Raw genomic sequence first — 21,891 nt, forward strand, 5'->3', positions numbered from 1 at the left:
CACTCTGGCCTCGGCCACAGCCCAGCTGCACCGCCAGGGGGCGCGGCGGCGCGGCCGGCCTGAGCTCTTCCGGGCCCGTCACCGGGGCGGGGCGGCTCTCCCCTCCCCCTCAGGTCCCACGTGGTGGGCACGTGGGGTCGCAGGGTCACGAACGGGAGGAAACTCCGGGAAGGGGGCGCCATCTGGGAAAGAGGGGGCGGCGGGGGCGGCCGACTGCGCAGGGTCAGCAGCTTGGAGGAGGGCTGCGCTGCCTTCTGGGAGATGTAGTCTGGGACCGCGGTTCTCAAGGGAGCGCAGCCTGGAGCCTTCGGCTTCCGCACTCTACTTCCCACAATGCTTCGCGGAGAGCCGCGCGGCGGGATTGGCTCCACTGAGCTTTCCATTTAGTCGCCGAGTGCAAAGCATGATGGGAACGCCGCGGAGCCGCGCCGGGCCGGGGAGGAAGAGCGCACGCGCCGCCGGCTCTCCGCGGCCTGGGCCCGGCTGCCCGCTCCCTCGGAGCCTCCCAGGGCAGGAGCGAGGACAGGTACCGGCGCGGCCCCTCCCCCTCCGCCTTCGTAGGTGCGTCTCCCGAGCGGTTCCCCGCTGGAGCTGTGCGGGCCCCTGCCGTTGCGGCCGGTGCGCACGCGCGGCCCCGGCTGCTGCCGGCCCAGCCCGAGGCCGAGGGGGCGGGGCGGGGCGCCCCTCCTCCCGGGCGGCTGTCCATGGTGCTGGGGCCTCGTGCCCGCGCGTGGAAGGGCGCGTGCCCGCGGTTGGTGGGTGTGAGCCGGGTCGAGTGCGCATGCACGCGCTCGTTGGGCTGCTCGGGAGCGCGCGCGCGCGTTGGGGGTCAGCCCTAAAATTAAGCATCTTAACGCTGGTTAAAGTCAAATAACAAACGTCGCTAGATGGGTTCGTGGGCCGGACAGGGCGGTCCAGGAGAGAGAGACCAGCACAGGCTGGCCCCGGCCTTCCTCCTCCTGGATACCCCGAGGTCTGCAGCTAATCTTGGAACCTCTTGGGTTTACCCATTGTCACACAAAGACAAATCGAAAAATTTTAAAAACAAATTAATTTTATACAATCCACACTCTAAACTGTCTTGTATTTGTTGAGACTTGTTAATATAAAAAACAATATTCTCCATTAAGAAAATCCTAAACTCCTGCAGCTAGGAGGGCATGGAATCCCTTTCTCTTGTAATCCTGCTCCAACCAACCACTGTGACTGCTATCTCATCCTTGACGTTTGCCATTTCTTTGGACTGGGTCCCATGAGCTTCCTTCAGTGTCCAGACCTGCCGTTCCCACTCCCGTAGCAGCCGTGATAGCAGCTCCCACAATCAGGTAGGAGTGGGAATGCCCAGCAGGGGCAGGCTCATCCCACTGGGGAGCGGGCTCCCCAACAATAAAACCATGGATGGCAGGGGTATAGGAGTATTCCCAGGAATGTAGTGAAGATACTCATATACTTGTACACAGTTCTGATCACCATGGAAGGAGAGTCTGATAGAGAAGTGCACCACACAAAAACCAAGGGATGCTGGTAAATTAAGGAAAATGAAACAATGCCTAGGATCCTTTTGTATTCTGGCATCTTCTCCATTTAGTAAATGCCCCATTTATTGAGTCCCTGCAGAAACCTGCTTTAAGAGATAACCATTCCCGGGGCGGCTAGATGGCGCAGTGGATAGAGCACCAACCTTGGAGTCAGGAGGACATCCGTTCAAATCCAGCCTCAGACACTTAATAATGACCTAGCTGTGTGGCCTTGGGCAAGTCACTTAACCCCTTTGCCTTGCAAAAACTAAAAAACAAACAAAAAAAGAGATAACCATTCCCATCAAAGGATTTAGATAGGGATTAACATTGTCATTGGAAATATATCCTTTTTCTGCCCAAATAAATGCAGGATAGTAAACCAGATATGCAACTTGGTTCCCTATTTTGTCAGACTAAAGTTTTTGGCAAGTCCCAGAAGTAAATGTAGTATTAATAAGGAAAAACTTACTGCCACGTTGATTGGTGCCAACCCCAGTGGGGTATCAGAGGAACTTTCCTGTGTTGTGTTAGTCCCTAAAAATCCAAGAAGAGGTCAAGTTTATAAAGAATTTTCTTTCTTCCTAATAGTGGCAAAAAGTTTTCCTGGATGAATTCAGATGATGTAATTACAGAGGGCTGGATCAAGGTTACCTACAGGATTTCTAGTGTGTGATTTGCAAAATAACAAAAAGCTGCAAGGGCAGGAATTGTTGTAATCCATGTGACCTCAGAAAAAGCTGCAGCCAATATATAGAATTAAGAAAACTACAGGTTCCTTTAAATCCTTTTTTTTTTTTGAAAAATGGGGTACTAAGGAAAATCATACTCCTTATCAACCTCATTTTCTCTTATCTTTATAACTGTTACTTGCTTGTCAGGGTGTGTGTATCTTAGCCCCTTGTTTGGGCGGGCATGTGCTATCAGTTCAACAGATCCCCAGTCAGGGGCAGAAATGGGATAACCAGGGGTGGATAGAGCACTGGCCCTGGAGTCAGGAGCACCTGGGTTCAAATCCAGCCTCAGACACTTACTAATTACCTAGCTGTGTGGCCTTGGGCAAGCTACTTAACCCCATTGCCTTGAAAAATAAAATGGGATATTCAGCAGGGACTCCCAATATATTAGCACAAAAGTTTTGTTTACTACTTCAGAGGCAAAACTTCAAGGAATTAGACGCATGAATATATCTGTCACACTTGGAAACTGCTCCCACCCCTGTGGACATCAGAATTCATTGGAGGTCTGGTGCTGGGGCTTCTTGAAAAAGTCCCTCCCAGTGAAGTTTTCATGAGTGTTTTCGCAGATGCCTTGTCCAAAAAAACTCATTCACCAGGGAATGTAAGAGGATTAGCCTCAAGTGGTAGACCAGAGGATGAGACTGAAAGACAAGGTTCTGGACTTGCTGAATCTGCTGACTAAGCTTAACACAGTAGTCTTAGAGACAGTGCAGTGCCAGAGGAGTGATAACAGGAATAATTGACATTGGTCTGCCCATGATATCTTCATATGTGGAAAGTTTAGCTTTGTCCACTAGTTGGGACCTGAGGGAAAGAAGGGCAGTGGGGAGCATTTTAATCCAGGATGCTTTGAAATCACAAGTTAAGTTTTCCCAGAAATTCCTTTAGCATGCCTTTCATTCTCTCCACCAGCACACAACCTGGCTGCTATTCTACAGGGAAAAACTTCCACCCAACTAAAGAACATAAAGACCACGAATAATTGTCCCCTTTGCATGGGGGCAATTGGCTGAAATCAATTTGCCAGATCTCAAATGGAGAGGAGGGTAGTGGAAAACTGTCTAGGGGAGATTTGAGAGGTTTAAAAGGATTATACAGAAGACACCTCTGACATCTGGACACCAGTTACTGGCCTTGATTTTCCCCATCAGTGTTTTGAAGCAAGTTCCTAAAGCTTATCAGCACCCCAGTGACTTAAATGATGCAAATACTATAGTAATGGGTGGTATAGTTGGCCAGGGACAACAATGTGAAGTCCATGTCTCCAAAGTCCTGTTTCTGGGTCTTGCGTGCACCCTCATGTGAGTTATGAGAATGGCAATCTGTTTTATCTCCAATTACCTGCTTATACAGAAGCAAATACTCCCAAAGTCTGGAAACTTGTTCATTATTTTTATGGGCTGCTCAGTGGAGATAAAGAATCCCCTTTGCTCCCATAACATCCCAAAAACCATGTGCAACCCCAAAAGTGTGCCTGCTATCTGTGTAAATGTTAATTTTTAATCCTTTTCCTGGTTCACAGGCCCTAGACACTGCTTCTAATTCTGTCTGCTAAGCTGAGGAAGCAGAGGGCAGCTGACCAGATGCTCGGACCTCATTGACTGTGGTGACACCATAATCTGAAACCCCTTGATCCTCTGAGTTCCTCAGGAAGGAGTCAACGGTAACCTCTTAGAGGTCAGTGTCAGGGCTGGGGACTTCTGTGAGGTCTGTTCTTGGGGTCAGTGGGTGATCCAGAATTGTGACCCAGTCGTGGTCAGAAGCATCAGGGCAGTAGTCTTCACTTCCCAAAACTGCTCTGTCTCTAAACTAGGGGTGGTTTCTAGAAACTCTGCAGGGTGAAGTACAGCAAGTCTTCTGATGGTGACATTGGGGTGAGGCAGAAAGTGGGTTTCAATTTTTACTTGATAAAAATTGGGTGTGATGCGAGTTGAGGAGAGCCTCAACTGCATGGGAGACAAGGAGGGTCACTGGGGAGTCGACTGTGATGCCCTCAATCTGCTTGAGAGCAAGGTGGCAAACCCCCATTCCAGCATCCAGTTGTTTACTAATGGTATCCCATTTTTCAGTGCTAGAACTCCTACTGCATTGCCCTTCTTTCCTATTGCAAACAGAACCAAAGGAGGAGAGTAATTAGGAAGACTTAGGGCAGGAGAATGAGAGAGAGATGGTTTCATAGACTGATGGCCTCACATCATTTTTCAAAACAGGCAGAGGGAGTCAGAGGTGTGATGTTGCAGAGCCTTATACAAGGGGCTAGCTAAAAGAAAAAATATGGAAATCCAAGACCTACAGTACCCAGCAAGACCCAGGACTGCTTTTAGCTGTCTCTTTGAAGGGGGATGGGAATATCATGGATTGTCTTGATCCCCGAAAGATCACATAGAAGTTCCCTGAGATATTAGATACTCCAGAAACTTCACAGAGGATTGACAACACTGCACTTTATCTTGAAAAGCTTTAAGACCATTTAATCCTAGGAATGTGAGGAGCTCTACAGCATTCTCCTCCACTGAACCTAAAACAGGGGAGCACAGTAATGGATCACCCACATTTAAAGGAAAACTGACCCATGGGAGAGGACAAGAGAAGAGAGGTTATGATAAGGGAGATTTCGAAAACCTTTTGGATAAGACTGTCCATGTGTATTACTGTCCTTCCCATATAAAAGCAAAAAGGTGTTGACTACTAGAATAGATGGGAATGGAAAGATACATGCCACAAATACCATGAACATGTAGCAAAAGAAGAAATGAGAGAGATCAGGATGTGGGGGTTGGGTACTATAGGAGAGCGAGGCAGGACAATGACATTAACAGCCTGTGAATTGTTTACAAGCATCCAGCCCTTATTGCCAATCTTCCTTAAGAGAAAAAGTAGTGTATTTCATGGGGAGATGCACACAGTAATTAGTCCTGTTGATGATATCTTTAGAAGAAAGATCTAGCACTTTTAATAGCAGCAGAATGAAGTGGATACCAAGCAGTGCATGGGAAAGGAAAAGAGGGATCAATCTGGACCCTCAGTCAGTGACCATAGCAATTTGCCCAATGTCTATATGATCTGTGACCCAAAACTGGGGTGGGACCTTGGCGAGTCCCAGTGATTCCCTCCCATCCGGCTGACACAGCAGAGACAGGACTGCCCCAGGAACTGAAGAGGGGAGCAGTGATCTAGCTGACAACCAGGGGGATGAATCTTGGGTACACCAAATAAGAAAGACAAAATTTCATGACCCAGAGAGTGACAAGGGCAAGTGGGCAAGTATACTGAAAATGGTCCTGTCCCAGAGTAACAGAAAGAGAAGTCCCATGAATATGCTGTTTGAACTCAGAGGAAGAGGGAAGGGATTTTACCAGGATCCAGAAATGATAGAGTGGCCCCATTGTCCACCAGAACAGAGATGGGGTGACCCTGTATTGCCATAGACACCTCTCTTAGTTGGGAGATGGGTAGAGATGGACAAATAGGGACTGGGTCCTGCCAGTTGATCTCAGAGCACCCTAAGGCTGTGGGAAAGGACTTTTTAATTCCTGCTTTTTGTTGCTCTCTCAGTCTTTGACAAAGACTCTACACTGTTTCTTCCTGTGGCCTAGCTTTTTGACATAAAGACAGATTCCTGTTACTTGATTCTCAGACTGGTAAGAGCTGGATTTGGAAAAGGAGCTGTTAACTGCTTGAACTGCGTTGCATCTACCTTCTCTCTACTTCCATTTCTCCTGGAGATCTTCCTCTAACTGAACTACTAAGTCTGTTCTAGCTAGTTCAGCTATGAACCGAGGATGCTCAGTTTGCCATTCTGGCTGGATAATTTTAATATTTTGAGATAGAGATGGATGAAGATTGTTTGCAAAATAAGAGAGAAACTGAGTCTGCCCTCCTTCCTGATTATACTTTAACCCAGAATTTACATCAAAAGCTTCTGCTAAATGATCAAAAAATTGAAATGTATTTGAATAATATTTTTGATTTTTGAAAAATCTACTGGTTGGGGAAAAACCAAGTGGGATAGTCTCTAGTAAACATCCCCTAGAGACCTTGTATCTGTATAGTGCCTTTGCTGATCTGCATAGGCTACACAATCTGTCACCTGAAACTCCTCAAAGATGGCTTGTATTTTTGTTTTTCTGTACTAATTCTAGACTTCTCGCTTTCCAAATAAAACTACGATTAACTGGCAAGTGTCTGAAATCCCAAGGTGAAAGGATTGCAAAGTAACTTTACTCACTAAAGTTTATTGGACCTTGTCAGGGGTCAGGGAAATCTTTTTTTTTTTTTGAAGACTGTAATACACCTCTGACCCATGGCTTAAATTTATGCTGTGGGACATTATAAAACTTAATTTCAGATACAACTCATCTGTCTCCATCTATAGTTAGAATGGTCTGAGGGCATGGTCTATTTACTACTTTAAAAGGAAATATCCGAACAGGGTCTGGCTTTGGTATCTTGTCTGGAGATAGCAGTAACCTCATTAGAAATAGAATCTTTTGGAGCAGCAGCAGGAGATTGAATTGGACAATTGGATAAAAAGGAAGAGGAGATGGAAGGATATAGATGAGAGGAAATAGGATAAGAGATATTAGGGTGAGACTAAATAGATGAAAAAGCAGGAATATAGGGAGGAGGTGAGATAGGAACACAGAAAGTAGAGAAAGGAGAAGAAACTAAAGGACAAAGACAAGAGGTAATGGCGGGATTAATATTGGGGGGATAAGGAGATGAAACAAGAGAAAGAAGGAATTGGGGAGCAAAGAGAAGAAATGCTACTAAGATAAGGATGAAGAGAAATAAGGGGATGAGGAAAAGGGATTAGAAAAGAAAGAAAAAGAATGAGAGTGAGGAAAATTAGAAGAACAAGAAAAAGAAGAAAGAGTAAGAATGACTTAGCAGGAGGAGGAGAAAGAGGCAGAGGTTTCCTTAGGACGAGGGAGAGTGGGATAGAGGGGAGCAGATTTAGGATTTAAATTGTGATCCAGGATTACAGAAAGGATGGATTCCCCCAAACCAGAGTCTTTAGGAGGTAAATAAGTCAGTGAATAAGGAGGAGGAAGAGGAACAGAAGCTGAAAAAGGAAGACAAGTTGGAGCATTTGGAGAAGGAAGAGTGAGTTCTGAAGACACCAACAGCTCTGTAGGAGGAGAGGCTGAAGAAGAGGATAAACAGTCACAGATAAAGCGTTTGGAGAAAATCAATTTCTCAGGGGGATTGAGGGAGAAGAAACTGGTTTTTATAAGCCTTAAATGAAGAAATATCCATTTTGTGCTCTCTTTGTAACATCTCATTAAACCAGCAAAGGAAACATAGTCAATCCTTATTAGAATTCTCATTAGGTTTAAAAATTAATTTTGTTTTAAGATAGTTCAGTTTAGGTCTTTTGAATTATCTCTACCTGGGCCAGCATAATCTAGGGTTATCTCCTGTTAGTTTACACTAACACTGAGAGAATGCATGGTCATTAGAGTCATAACACTTAGTCATTTTGAAAGCTTGTCCTTTCTACTACATCTCTAACCCTATATTTAAATTTTCCCATGATCATGTACAACAAACAATTAAATATCAATAACTATACAAACACCAAAATACCAACAGATACAAAAAATATAATACAGATGCTGCCCATATGACAGGGGCGTCAGACAGGTTGTTTTGCACTTCGCCAAAAAGAAAAAATGCCAGTTACAACCACCAGGCAACTTCATCAAAGAAATGTCACACTTAGATCTAGGGATCAGTGCTCCACACCTACCTGACTGCGTAAAGCCAAAACAGTTCTCGTCAACTTGTGAGAATTCCCAAAATCAAAGGTAACCTCCCAGAGAAACTTCAATTTGGGGGGGAAAAAACAGTTCAGACTAGAGCAGTTAAGTTTGAAATGTAAAGAAATTTCATTTTCAGACAAACCATTATGTCAGGCTCAAAATGTGTCCTGGTTTTTAGGGATTCCTTCTTGTGGAGTTGCCAGGAGGAAAAGTGTTTTCCTTTCAAAATGTGTCTAGATCCAGTTGACAGCACTGTTGTGTGAACCTTAAAATTAAGAACCTTAAAACATAGGCTGAAGTTTTGTTTTCTGGAATCATTTTTAGTTGGTCTTCTTTAACTGTAGATTCAGTGTTTAATCCCAGAGAATAAAACTTCATGTCTAATTGAGATTTTTTTTTATTATATTATTTTTGTTATATTATATATATATATATATATTTGTTATATTATTTTAACCCTATGTTTTTAGGATTCAGTGTCTGTGTCTGTACATGTGTGCATCTTGTCTGTGTGTTTGTGTGTCTGTCTGTCTAGCCTCCTCCCGCCTTCCTCAGCCTCCAGATCATTTCCCCCTCTGCTCTCCTTAGACCATTCAGAATCCTGTCTCCTTCAAACATCCCAGATTATCTCATGACCTTGCCCCCCGCCCCTCTCCAGCCACTTCCTGACCCTGCTAGCCCCCTCTGGTGCCCACTCAGGAAACCCTGGAGCTGATTCATTCCCACATTACTCCAGCTTTGCTCTTCCTTCCTCAAGGTTCCCCCCCCCATCCATCTTGCACATATTACTTCTGAAAGGTGGGAAAAAAACCCATAAAATCTTTATGGTCCCATTTTAAAGTCTATTATAGCCAAGACCAAACCTATCTTTCCTCCCTTAATATACCAAGAACACCATTACCCAATAAAAGCATTTATTAAGGCTTTTTCAATGAGAGTTTCTGGTGATTTAAAAAGAGAGACAGACAAAAAGCTTTCTTCTGAAAACTCTGTCTTAACTGGGGAAACAACAGGGGTTCAGGAGCTTTCAGCTTCAGAGCAGATAGAAAGGGCCAGTGATCCTAGGGCCAGCAGCCAAGTTGATGTGAATCTGGCTTCATGGATGAGACCATCAGGTTTCAATGCTGAACCATGTTATGGTGCCACAGACATTTCTGGGTCTTCACTAGCTGTGCCTGCTGCCTCATTGGCCAAGGCTGTTGACTAGACACATTTCCACAAGGAATGTTTCCCTCCTTGGTGGCTGTAGAGGTCTGGGGGGATTCTGCCTGTCTGGGCTCTGGACTTCCCTGTCTCCTGTAAGGTGGGTGGTTGTAGTGGTGTCAGGGATTTCAGACCCTCTTCCTGAAGGGATTCTCTCTGGGATGACTTCTGGCCCTGGACTGGAAGCAGAGCTGATGGTCTGGAGGGCTCTAATCTTTTTTTTTTTGATAGAGATCAGCATGTTTATTTCTTTATCAGAATTGCTTAGAACAGTAATAGGCTAAGTAACTTGTACAGAATTACATAGTCAGGAAGTATTAAAAGTAAAAGTCAAATTCAATTTTTCCAAGTTCTGAGATCAACTCTCTAATACTGTTATATTCCCCATATTACATACAGATGAGGGAATTAGGGGTTCAAGAGGTCAAGTGATTTGTCCAAAATCCCATAGTTAGTACAAAGGAGATTAACGCCTGGTCTTTCTGACTATATATGCAGTTTCTTTTCTTTTTTTAGTTATTATTTACTTATTTATTCTTATTTTGTACAAATTTTTTATACATTACTAAAATATTCTTTTTAAGAGTAAACATAATACCCCCTCCCCCCCAAAAAAAAATATAGACCCGCATGAGCGATAAAGGAAAGAGAAAAAAATTAAAAATAATAATAATAATAGTAGGTGCAGCTAGGTGGCACAGTGGACAGAGCACTGGCCCTGGAGCCAAGAGCACCCAAGCCCAAATCCAGCCCCAGACACCCAACAATCACCCAGCTATGTGGTCCCAGGTAGGCCACCCCAACCCCATTGAGAGGGCTCTAATCTTCTTAAGGTTCAAGCACAGAGTTGTAAATGATGAAGAGGCCACAGTGGTTGGACTTGTCCTTCCCCATCTCCTTCTGGTCAACATGATTTATTACTATTGATTAATGTAAAAGACAGGTTTATCCCCTTGTGAGAAATATTTTTTCTCAAAGCAGTTTTTTAAAAATTGATTTATCATGCATGATGGTGTCAGATGATTAAACCAGTCCCACAGAAATCTTATTTCTTTCACTTATATTGGTTTTGATTTTGCTCAATCCTAAAAGTTTTCATATAGTTGATCTAGCACAGTGGTGTTCACCTTAAATCCCTGCTGCTGGGATTCACCTGAGCAGTCACTTGAGGAGCTAAAGCCAATCAGAATTTGCAATCTGGTCAGTCCAGGGATGGGGGACCACGAGGCTGTCCAGGGAGAAGAGACTCAACCTAGGTTGGCATCAAGTAAGTTAAGGTCAGTTATAAGATCTGTGAAGACACAGGTCCATCCCTGAATGGCCATTGGGTTTCCAGTCTGGACTGGGAAAGCCAGTCTCTATAACAATAAGAAAAGATGGCACCATTTTGATATAATATTTTGTAAAAATCTTTGTATTTTACAAACAGGAATGAATACCAGGAAGTCACATGTAAAATGAGTCATACAAACAGTGCTTTCTAAAAGTAGATTTGTTAACATTAAAAGAAATAAAACTTTTGAAAAGTTAAAATTTTAAGAAATGTACAGGGGTGGCTAGGTGGCACAGTGGATAAAGCACCAGCCCTGGAGTCAGGAGTACCTGGGTTCAAATCTGGCCTCAGACACTTCATAATTACCTAGCTGTATGGCCTTGGGCAAGCCACTTAACCGTTACCATTTGCCTTGCAAAAAAAAACCCTAAAAAAAATGTACAGAGAATTGCAGATAATAAACTTGTTTTTCCTTTGGTAGTAAATTTCTATGTATGTATGCATGTGTGTGTGTGTGTGTGTGTGTGTGTGTATGAGAGAATTTCCTTGAGGGTGGAATAGTTTTTTTTTGTCTTTTTATCTCAAAAGACTGTTTTGAATATAGTGTCCCTTTCTTTTTCCATTCAATGTTGCTAACTATTATTTCTTTTGTGGCTTACCTCTTCCAAAAGACTGCCTACAAGAAGTGTTTTCTCTTCCTCTCTTCTCACTTTCTACTTGGCCTCTTAAGAGTCTGGCTTCTGATCTCATCATTCCTACCTCTGATCTCCTAGTTGACAAATCAAATATCCTTTTCTCAGTTCCTCATTCTCCACTTCTCTGTGATCTTTGACACTATTGGTCACTTTCTCCTCCTTCAGCCTCTTTTCTATCTAGGTTTCTCTCCTGTTCTCCTACCAATCAGATTCTTGGTCTCCTTTGCTGGAGCCTTAAGTTATGCTTGCTGTCTCAGGCCCTCTTCTCTTTGTCTCTATCCTGTTTCACTTGTTGATCTCATGAGCTCCCATGAATTCAATTATTTCTATGATAGTTATTCTCAAATCTATTTAGATTACCATTCTGCTGACCCTCAAGCTCACATTTCCAACTGCATCTTGTCCATGTTGAACTAGATGTCCCCCTAGATTTCTTAAACTCTTCAGGCCCATGTTGACTTTATTCTTTCTCCATCAAACCTTCCCCTCTTCCAACTTTTCCTATTACTGTCAAAGGATACCATTATCCCAGTCTTTATTCCTTTGTCCCATATCTAAGCTTTAGCCAAAGCCTATCTATTCTACCTCTAGCAACATCTCTAATGGATTTCACTTCTGCAGCATCTCTGGAGGCTTCCACCTTTGCAGCATCTCTAATAAAAATGATGTCCTTTATTATTATTTATTCACTAAATAGCCATTTTAAAAAGTTCCACAAAATGTGCTGGAGAGCATATGTATGTAAACATTCCTCAGCAATGCCCATGGTCTCATAGGAGTTGCTGACCATTCCATTAGCCTGTGATCATCCCTGATTTCCCTTCTGTAGGTGCAAAGCATATGAATTTTTTCCTTACATATTCCTTGAAAGAACAAAATTCCCAGGCAGTTCATTTGCATGCCCAGGACTATGGAGATCTCAAAAGGACCTGAGTTATAATATGTGATCAAGATTTCAGGCCTCTCCTGCTACCTCCATCCTTTCTGGCATGAGCAGCCCCAGAGTTGGCAGCACCAAGGGCACACTGGACAATTGGAGGTGAGGATCTGTCCCTCCAGAGAAGACCTCAGTTGAAGTAATGTTGCTTTGAGCCCACAGGACCCTGCTTTACTGGAAGGGGAAGGTGGTGGGGCAAGCCCCAGGAAAAGACAATCCTTGCCTTTGTCCTAGTTCTTAAGGGCAGGGCCAGTGTGAAGAAAAAAGATCCTGGAAGGTCCAACAGTTCTTAGTCAACCTAGCTAGACCAAGCTGTCTTGAAATCATGTTGGGAGAATAACATGGAGGTCATGACTATGAAGGACTTGGCCTGAGTACTTGGGGTAAGAGGTGAGCATTTCCAAAGGACTGGCAGGGAGAAGGGGGACAGAATGGTAGCTCAGGAGAGATTTTGTGAAGGACAGAATGGACATTCCCAGCAGCTGACTTCTCCCTTGCTGTCTTCCTTGCTGCTCCATAAGCAGCATTAGCTCACCAAAGGGTGAGGCAACTAGGTGTCAAAGTGGATAGAACACTGATCTTGGAGTCAGGAGGACAGGAGTTCAAATCCAACCTTACTAGCTGTGTGACCTTGGGCAACTCACTCAATCTTCACTATATCATGTCCATGACATCTCTGGTCTTCCTGATTCCTATCTGGCCACTGGACCCACATGACTGAAGGAGAAAATGAGGCTGGTGACTTAGCACAGTGCCCCCTCACTCAAATCCAATTCACATGCTTGTCATGACATCACCTCTCTGATGTTATGGTCATCTTCAAGAATGAAAGACAAACATCAGCTCACCAAAAATCACTCTCCGGCAGGCCCTATCACAGGTTAAACAGCCTGTGTCAAGGTGGAAGGGGCAGGGAGTCCACCTGATCATTCTTCAGCTGTGATTGACAGTTCTATAAGATGGGTAGAGCAGGTGGATGGAAGGATGAGCCAGGGTGTACAGCATTGATGATGCCGGAGGGCTTGGGGGGTGAGTGAGTCCCAGGTAATTGTGAGGGCTTGTCTAAGAGTCAAGCAGAGCTTATCTCTGCCCCTCATGACTTCTTTCTGCTCCAGCTCAGCCTTCTAGAAACGTGTCTGTCCCCTAGCAGCAGTATGGCAGATCAGGAGGAAATGACTTTGGGTTTGCTCAGAGCCACAATTCAGGTGAGTTCAAATTGTTCCCTGACCTCTTCTCTGCTCTTTTCTGTCTCTGTCTCTCTCTCTCTCTCTCTCTCTCTCTCTCTCTCTCTCTCTCTCTCTCTCTCTCTCTCTGTCTGTCTCTCTCTCTCCCCTCTCCCTCTCCTTCTCCTCCCTCTCTTCCTTTTCACTTCAGTTCAGCAAATGTCATTAGGTGCTTCCCATGGGCCAGTGAAAGTGAAACTCCCCTCCCCCCAGTAACTTTACTTTCCATGGGTGGTAATTGGTACCCACAGGGAAGAGAAAGCAGAGACTGTAAGAGACAGTGGCAGAGTGAAGGAGAGAAAAGATGGGGCAAGAATAGAAAGTAGGAGAGAAGAAGCAACCGAGAAGAGACAGAGGCCACCGTCCCTGGGAGGTCCTCAAGGGTTTGTGTTCTAGGGGATTGTATTCCCTCCAGAGTGCCAGGAGGAGAATGTCCAAAGGACATTCTCAAAAGGACATCCCCAAAGAAGGGGCTTCTTTCAGTTCTTGCCAGAGGAGGACCCATTGAATGGATTTGGGAAGCTTGGATTAGAAAAGATTGACAATCAGGAGAGCTGGGCCAGTACATTTATTGGATATTCATGAAGAAGACATAGTAGATTGTGTTTGGCTCCAGCAGGAACCACTAAGTATGAGTAGGAAGAGGTGATCATATAGTTTTGTGAGTATAGGCTGTCAGGAGATTTGAGAGATGCTCAGCAGGTGAGGAGATGCCCTTCCTGGGGGCTTCTGCCTGGACTGAATGACCACTCTTCAGGGGTGTGTATGTCCTCTGCTCCCACTTCTGTATGCAGTAGACCAGATGCCTCTGGTCCCCTTCCAACCCTCATTCTCTGTCTGACCAAAGAATCATTTTCTAAGATAGCAATTTCTCACATCCCCCATGAAGAAAGAGAGGAGACCCAAAAACAGAAGGCCTTGAAAGAAAGCAGCCATGGGAGAGGGGATTTATGTCCAAGGCTACCTAGGGCTGAGAACCTTGAAGTAGATTTCCAAATTCTAATAAAGAATATTGTTAGTTTCTTGGAAAAGGTGATGGGATGTTGTTACTTCCAACCAAAAAAAAATAGTTCATCAAAAAAGGTTTCATTAACTGCAGTTCTCAGATTTTATTTTCCTATTTTTTTACAAAATCTTCATGAGAAAAACCCTCTACTCCTGGGGCAGGGGAGGCAGGGGCATCCTGGATGAAAGAAAGAGGAAGGAGCAGGCTGCATTTTGCAAACAACTTTCTATTAGTTACCCCAACTCTTCAGAAATCAGAAATGTAAGTGAAAAGGGCAGGGGACACAAGGGCCCAAACTGTTTTAAGAAGCAGACTATAAAAAAATATTGATTCACTGAACACATTCTTCTATCCAGAACTCTCTTCAAGGAGGAAAGAAGGTGGTTCCCTGAGAGAGAACCAAGTGCTGTTAATGTATAAAATATACTGACTATAAAACTCTGCATCCCCTTTGATCCAGCAATACCACTATTGGATCTGTACCCCAGAGAGATCATAAAAAAGGGGAAAAGACCCACATATTCAAAAATATTTATAGCAACTCTTTTTGTAGTGGCAAATAATTAGACATTGAAGATATGCCCATCCATTGGGGAATGGCTAAATAAACTGTGGCATATGAATGTGATGGAGTACTCTTGTTTTGAATGGCCAGACTTTAAAAAAAAAGTCTGGAAAGATGATGCTGAGTGAAATAGGCAAAGCCAGGAGAACATTGTGCCATGTTCCATTGTGATCAGTGACAGTGACAATCTTGAGAGACCTGCTGTGGAAAACATCATTCACAACCTGAGCAACAACTATGGATTCTGAATGCAGAATACTGTGTTCACTTTTAAAACTCATTTTGTGTTGTTTCTTTCTCAAGGATTCCCCCACTTACATCTAATTTGTTTTCTACAACATGACTATTAGGGAAGTATATTAAACTTGATTATGCATGTACAACCTATATTAGATTGTTCTCTGCCATAGGGAGGGTGTAGAGAAGGGACAGTGGTAGAAAAATGTGGAACTCAAAAGCTTGTGAAGGGGTGAAGTTGAAAGATACTTTTGCTGTTAATTGGAAAAAAAGAAAAAATGTTAACAAAAACTGAGCTTGTAACTATTCTTAGGATGTTGCCTCCTGATCAAGTTGGTCAGTAAAGGTGAGGGATTGCTCAGTTGTACCAAAGGAGAATTAATATTTAAACTCTTGATTGACTAATGTTGGTGCTGTGTGGTCAGTGGTCAGAGGGAGGCAGATTCTCTGATGTGGTTTAGGGCTTTAAGAGTAAAGGACCTGGTTTTGGGGGGGGGTTCCTTAGGAGAGGATTGTTCAGGTGACATGGATAACCTAATGTACACAAGCTACTGTTTTCTATCACTGAAGCCCAACACAATTAGAGCTGCAGCTATCTGGAGTGAGGAACCTGACTAAGGATGAATGTGTTTGGTTCAGGAATCTGTGACATTCAAGGATGTGTCTGTGGACTTCAGCCGGAAGGAGTGGAGGTGCCTGAATCCTGCCCAGAGGGCTCTGTACAGGGAGGTGATGCTGGAGAACCTGGAGAACTTGGTCTCTGTGGGTAAGTGCAGCTCTCCCCATGGGAAATGCAGGAATGGGTTATGACCAAAAGATTCCAGACTGTCTCTTTGGTTGTGTCCTGGCCCCTTAGTGGCCACTGGAGAGAATGTTCTGGATTAACTGTCCTACCATCCTCTCTTTAGCATCCACAGCACTTCATGGCCTGCCATTTTGGCTTTCCACACATCACTTGAGTTTGCCTTCTCTGGATCCCGGGGAACAGCCTGCCCACCTTTCCTCAAACACAGTACATTTAACCTCCTATCTCCAGGTTCTTGTTTGAGTGAAGTGTCCCTTTCTAATTGAGGACCCCCTCTCCCTCTCCAGGTCTACACAGAGGATTGTGCCTCCTCCCTCAAAGGACCTGATGCTTATTTTTTGAACACCTTGTTTTCTCTCCTATGTGTCTCTGTGGTTTTCTGAGTGGAGGCAGTTTTTGTGAGCATGCCCAGTGTCTGTCCCCAACATGAGCCCTCCCTGGAAAGGTCTTCCTCTTAGTGTAAAGTGGATCCAAAGAGCTGATTTGAGACAATCTACAGAGAAAAGGTCCTGCAATTAAGGGGCATTAGGATTGGGTTGTACTAGAAGAAGGGAGTTTAGCTGTGACCTGAGGGAAGCCAAGAGACAGGTGAGGAAATGCCAAGCCCAGGAAGAAGGGAGAGCCACTGAAAATGCCATCTCTGATGGAGAGATAGATGGTCTTTGTCTTCTCTTCACTTTGATTGCCTGAGGAACTTGTGTGGGGGTCCTCAGCTCCCCTCCCAGAGTGCAGGACTGGTAGAATACAGAAATGAGAGCAAAGCCAGGGGAAGCTTGACATTGAGGGATCTTTGCTCTTTCTTTAAGGCACTCTGGACTAGCCATTCTCAGTACGGACTTTCCAGTGCAGTACTCCTCTGGGACTGAGTAGATCCAGTCCAGAGTCCAGGCTGAGGACAGTGAAGTCCTTATGGGTCTGCGCCTTGGGGGGCCCCATTGTTCTGGTGGAGATCCATTTGGGAAGGAAAGACCAGGTGCAGGAAGAAGAGCTGTTATCTAGGTTGCAAGATGCCTTTGGATGAAGAACCTGTGGAGCCTGTCACCTAGGTAGCATGCCTGGGACAGACAGCAGAGGTGGACGAGAAGTGGGATCTAGAGTTGGGACTCCTGTTCCATTGGAGACCAGACTGCTTGAGACCACCCTCTTCTGTACCCTACTTGTCCTTGATGGATTAAATTCTGAATGTCTTCTGTTCCCATGTGCAGGGATTCCCATTTCCAGACTGGATATGACCTCCCTGTTGGCAAAGCAGAAAGCAGCATGGAGAAATGAGGACAGAGATCCCAGAGGGTCTTGTCTGGGTGAGTGAACAACTGGGAGGTGATGGGAGTCAGTAGCCTCTATCTTGTTTTATGTTCCATCCATTATAAAGGTGCTTTCATTTGGATCCATGGTGGGTTCTTGTGTTTTATAATTTGATGGATCTGATATTCTCTCTGAATATTATTCTCTCTGAAAGATATTGTCATTTGTCGGGGCGGCTAGGTGGCGTAGTGGATAAAGCACCGGCCTTGGAATGAAAGTCAGGAGTACCTGGGTTCAAATCCAGTCTCAGACACTTACTAATTACCTAGCTGTGTGGCCTTGGGCAAGCCACTTAACTCCATTTGCTTTGCAAAAACCTAAAAAAAAAGAAGATATTGTCATTTATCTTTTTACAAATTTGGAGAGTATAAACAGTTTTCAAGATACTTTTTGCTAGTTTATGTTACTTTAAAAAATTTTTTCTTTTATCTTTTGTTTTTATGTCACTTTTATTTCCTTTTTTAAAATTTACATTAAAAATTTTATTTTTTGTCATTTGCAACTTGAGAAATAATAATATATCTACATGCCATTAGGAACAAAAAAAGGAAAGATAGTTGAACAATTGGCTTGTTCAAAATGCACATTTCTCCTAATGACCTATCCCTTGTTACACAGAATAAAAATTAATGAGAAAAAAGAATTTCCAGTAATTAACACTTCATTTGAGTCTGATCACATATCCAGTGATTCACATTTCTTTTCCAGATAGAGAAGGGATGTAGATTTTCCTCATGTCATCTTCTGGTCCAGGCTTGATTATTGTAATTATGCAACCTTTGCTTAAAGGAAATATTATTGTTTTTTATTTATGGTCTAATCATTGTGCATATTGTTTTCCTGATTTCATTCCATTCATTCATGTGCTATAGGATTTTTTGGTCATTCTACAATCAATAGTCTTCTTTGTCATGAGTATTTACATTTAATTAATTAATTTATTTTCACACTACAGCAGTCAAAGTAAATATAATTCCCCTTTCCCCAACATAGAGAAACCAAGAGAAAAAGAGAAACCAAAAGGAAAAAAAAGTGTACTTCAGTCTGTGTTCAGATACCATCGGCTCTGCCTCTGGGATGGATCGAATTCTTTATCAGAGAAGTTACTTCAATATTTTTTTCTTCACAGTTGCTATCACTAACTGAATTTCTTTCCATTTTATTCTTCCCCACTCTCATTTCTATTCTCTTTCTTCTTTCACTCTGTCCCTCCTCAAAAGTGTATGGCATCTCTCTCCCATGATCTTCCTTCTCTTCTATCACCTACTCCGGTCTCCCCTTTCCCTTTCCCCCTTCCCTTTCCTCTCCATTTTTCCCCTAGGGTAAGATAGAATTGTATACCCTACTGAGTGTGAATGTTATCCCCCTCTGAGCCATTTCCTATGAGAATGAAAGTTCACTCATCCCCCACACCTTACCCCATTCTACCTCTCCTTTCCCTTTCTCCCAGTATTTTCCTTTCTCACCCATTGACTCCATCTTTATATTATACCTTCGTATTCAGCTCCCACCTTTGCTTCGTCTCTCTTCCCCCCCCCCATATATATATGCTCCTAACTACTCTTGTAAATGAGAAGGTTCATAGGGTTCATATGAATTATCAGTATCTTCTTCCCATGGAGGAGGACAGGCAGTTCACCATTATTAAATTCCTCAGTATTAGTCTGTCCCATCCACCCTGTTTCACCTGAGCCCTATACTTGAAGATTAGACTCTCTGTTCAGCTCTGATCATTTAAATAGGAAAATTTGAAAATCCTCATTTTCATTGAATGTCCATCTTTTCCCCTGAAAAGGGGATGCTCAGTTTTTGCTGGGTAGTTGATTTTCTGTTGTATTCCAAACTCTTTTGCCTTCCAGATTATCAGCATATTCCAAGCCCTATGAGTTCTTAATGTAGAGATGCAGCTAAATCCTGTGTAATACTGACTCTAGCTTCACAGTACTTGAATTGTTTCTCTCTGGCTGCTTGTAATATTTTGTCTTTGACTTGAGTTCTGGAATTTGCCTGTAAAATTCCTGGGAGTTTTTATTTTGGAATCTCTTTTAGGAAGTGACAAGTAGAATCCTTCAATTTCTATTTTATCCTCTGTTTGTAGGATATCAGGGCAATTTTCCTGGAGAATTTCTTGAAAAATGAAGTCACTGTTTTCTTGGTCATGACTTTCAGGTAGCCCAATAATTTTAAAATTATCTCTTCTGGATTTGTTTTCCAGATCAGTTCTTTTTCCAGTGAGCTATTTCACATTTTCTTTTAGTTTTTCATTCTTTTGGTTTTGTTTTATTGTTTCTAGATTTCTTACAAAGTCATCAGTTCCCTTAGGTCCATTCTACATTTGAAAGAATTATTTTCTTCAGAGAGCTTTTTTATCTCCTTTTCCATCTGACCATTTCTACTTTTTAAGGTATTCTTCTGCTCATTGGCTTTTTGAATTGCTTTTTCCTTTTCACCTAAACTGGTTTTAAGATGTTATTTTCTTCATTTTTTTTTATATCTCCTTCACTAAACTGCTACCTTGATTTTCCTGTGTCACTCTCATTTCTCTTCCCAATTTTTCTTTTACCTCCCTTACTTGATTTTCAAAATCTTTTTTTGAGCTTTTCCATAGCCTGAGACCAATTCCTAATTTTCTTGGGAGTCTTTGATATAGAACCTTTGACTTTGTCATCTTCTGAGTGTGTGTTTTGATCCTCCATGGGACCAAAGCGATTGTTTAAGGAAAGGATTCTATTGGATTCTGTTGGATTCTGTTGGATTCTGTTGGATTCTGTTGTTTGCTCATTTCCCCAGCCTATGACCTGATCTTAATCTTTGTGAGGGTGGGACTCTGCTTCCAAGGCACTTTCCCAAGCTTTTGAAGGTTTTTGGGAAAACCTCCCCACCCCACCGCCAGGTATCTCAATTCTTTCAAGGTCCTATGAGAGGTTCTGATTGCTCTCTTAATCTGGTCTGTGGATGACCACAAGCAATCCCTTCTCTACCCTGGAGCCATGAGGAGAGTTCCTCTTCCTCTATAGCAGTTGGATCTAAGTATGAGCAAAGAAACAGTCCTGCCCCAGGGAGAGCGGAGAGACTTCTGCAGTCTCCCCAGACCTCCTTACCATCTGTGAATTGAGCACTCTAGAAGCAGCTGCTGGTATAGCTGGGGTTATACTGAGGGCTGGACTGAGGCCTGGGCTCCATGTTCACTCTAGTGTGCAGTTTTCCTACTGACTTTCCAAGTTTTCCCAATGGGTGCCCCCACTCTCATGGACCCAAGGTACCCAGTGGACTATTCTTGGAAGACTGGAATTGAACTCCGTTCCTCCTGACTCCAGTACTAGTATTCTATCCACTGTACCACCTACCTGCACCGTGTATATTCTTTTAAATTTTTTCTTTGCAAAATGATATTACATTTTCTCAGTAATCTTTCTGGCATCTGTTGGAGGAAGCATGATGTAAACATTGTTTTTGTTTTTGGTTTTTTTTTATTTTAACCAGTGATATTAATAGCTTTTCTAAAATACTGAATTCATCTGTCAGTCCAAGTGTCAATCCCACCTTGTCATAGTGTATATTCTTTTTAATATGTTGCTATAATTCCTTTGCTAATATTTAACATTTTGTGTTAGTGTTCATTAAGGACATTCGTCTCTAATGTGCTTTGCCTTTTCTCTACTTGGTTTAGGTATCCAAAGCATATTGGTACCTTAGAAAGGTATTTCCACATAAAGTTCATGGGATCAGTTATTCTTTAACTGTTTGATAGGACTCACTTTTGTAAATTCATCTGGCCTGTAGTGTTTCTTTTCATACTCACTTATAATTTATTCAGTTTTGTTTTCTCAGATTTATTTAAATTTTCTATTTCTTGTTCTATTAAATTCTCTAACATCTTTATTTTTTGTTGAATATTATCGGTTTCTCTAAAGTCATCTATCTTGTTGACATGTAATTTATCAAAATGTTGTTATTCAGACATTCAAATGTGACTTCTCATGACCACATGAACTACCGCAAACCAGCCTACCCTGCACTATTGCTCAAGTTGGTCCAACCTCATGTTTGTTGTTTCCATGACACAATTTATCCATCTCACCCTCTGCCACACCATTCTTTTGCTTTCAGCCTTTCCCAATATCAAGGTCTTTTCCAGTACGTTCTGTCTTCTCATTATGTGGTTATTGTGATACAGCTTCAGTATTTGATCTTCTAGTGAATAGTTTGTAATTTGTAATTATTGCCTTTTTTTATTTTTGCAAATTTTCTTTTTTTTCTTTTTGATTTCAGCAATGATTTATTTTCTTCTTTATATGTTCCTACTGAATTCCCTCTTTTGTCTCTTCCTTTCCTCTCTTTCAAATTGAAAAGCATGGCAGCTTCACTTCCAAATTCTCTTTTACTGGGGCAGCTAGGTGGCGCAGTGGATAAAGCACCAGCCCTAGAGTCAGGAGTACCTGGGTTCAAATTCAGTCTCAGACACTTAATAATTACCTAGCTGTGTGGCCTTGGGCAAGCCACTTAATCCCATTTGCCTTGCAAAAAACCTAAAAAATGTGTGTGTGTGTGTGTGTGTGTGTGTGTGTGTGTGTGTATGTAAAGTTGTAAAGTTGTTGGGGGTGTCTAGGTGGCGCAGTG

General features: G+C 42.9%; 1 protein-coding gene across 5 annotated transcripts in view; it reads left to right on the forward strand.

Annotated features, from left to right (window-relative positions):
- The first annotated feature begins 269 nt into the window (after positions 1-269).
- The window catches only part of LOC141489082 (uncharacterized), a 28,975-nt gene continuing 7,353 nt past the window's right edge, over positions 270-21,891 (forward strand). The window contains exons 1-6 of one of the 5 annotated variants that reach the window (XM_074189728.1): positions 270-561; positions 1,151-1,325; positions 3,780-3,934; positions 15,801-15,927; positions 17,172-17,267; positions 18,265-18,373. In XM_074189728.1, the coding sequence (XP_074045829.1) occupies positions 17,235-17,267; positions 18,265-18,373 (142 nt within the window). In that variant the 5' untranslated portion in view covers positions 270-561; positions 1,151-1,325; positions 3,780-3,934; positions 15,801-15,927; positions 17,172-17,234. Of the gene's footprint in view, positions 562-1,150; positions 1,326-3,779; positions 3,935-13,245; positions 13,336-15,800; positions 15,928-17,171; positions 17,268-18,264; positions 18,374-21,891 lie in introns of all 5 variants that reach the window. The other 4 variants (XM_074189724.1, XM_074189725.1, XM_074189726.1 and 1 more) reach the window with 4 other exon arrangements.

Source organism: Macrotis lagotis, chromosome 5 (genome assembly GCF_037893015.1).
Source record: "Macrotis lagotis isolate mMagLag1 chromosome 5, bilby.v1.9.chrom.fasta, whole genome shotgun sequence".
Taxonomy (NCBI): domain Eukaryota; kingdom Metazoa; phylum Chordata; class Mammalia; order Peramelemorphia; family Peramelidae; genus Macrotis; species Macrotis lagotis.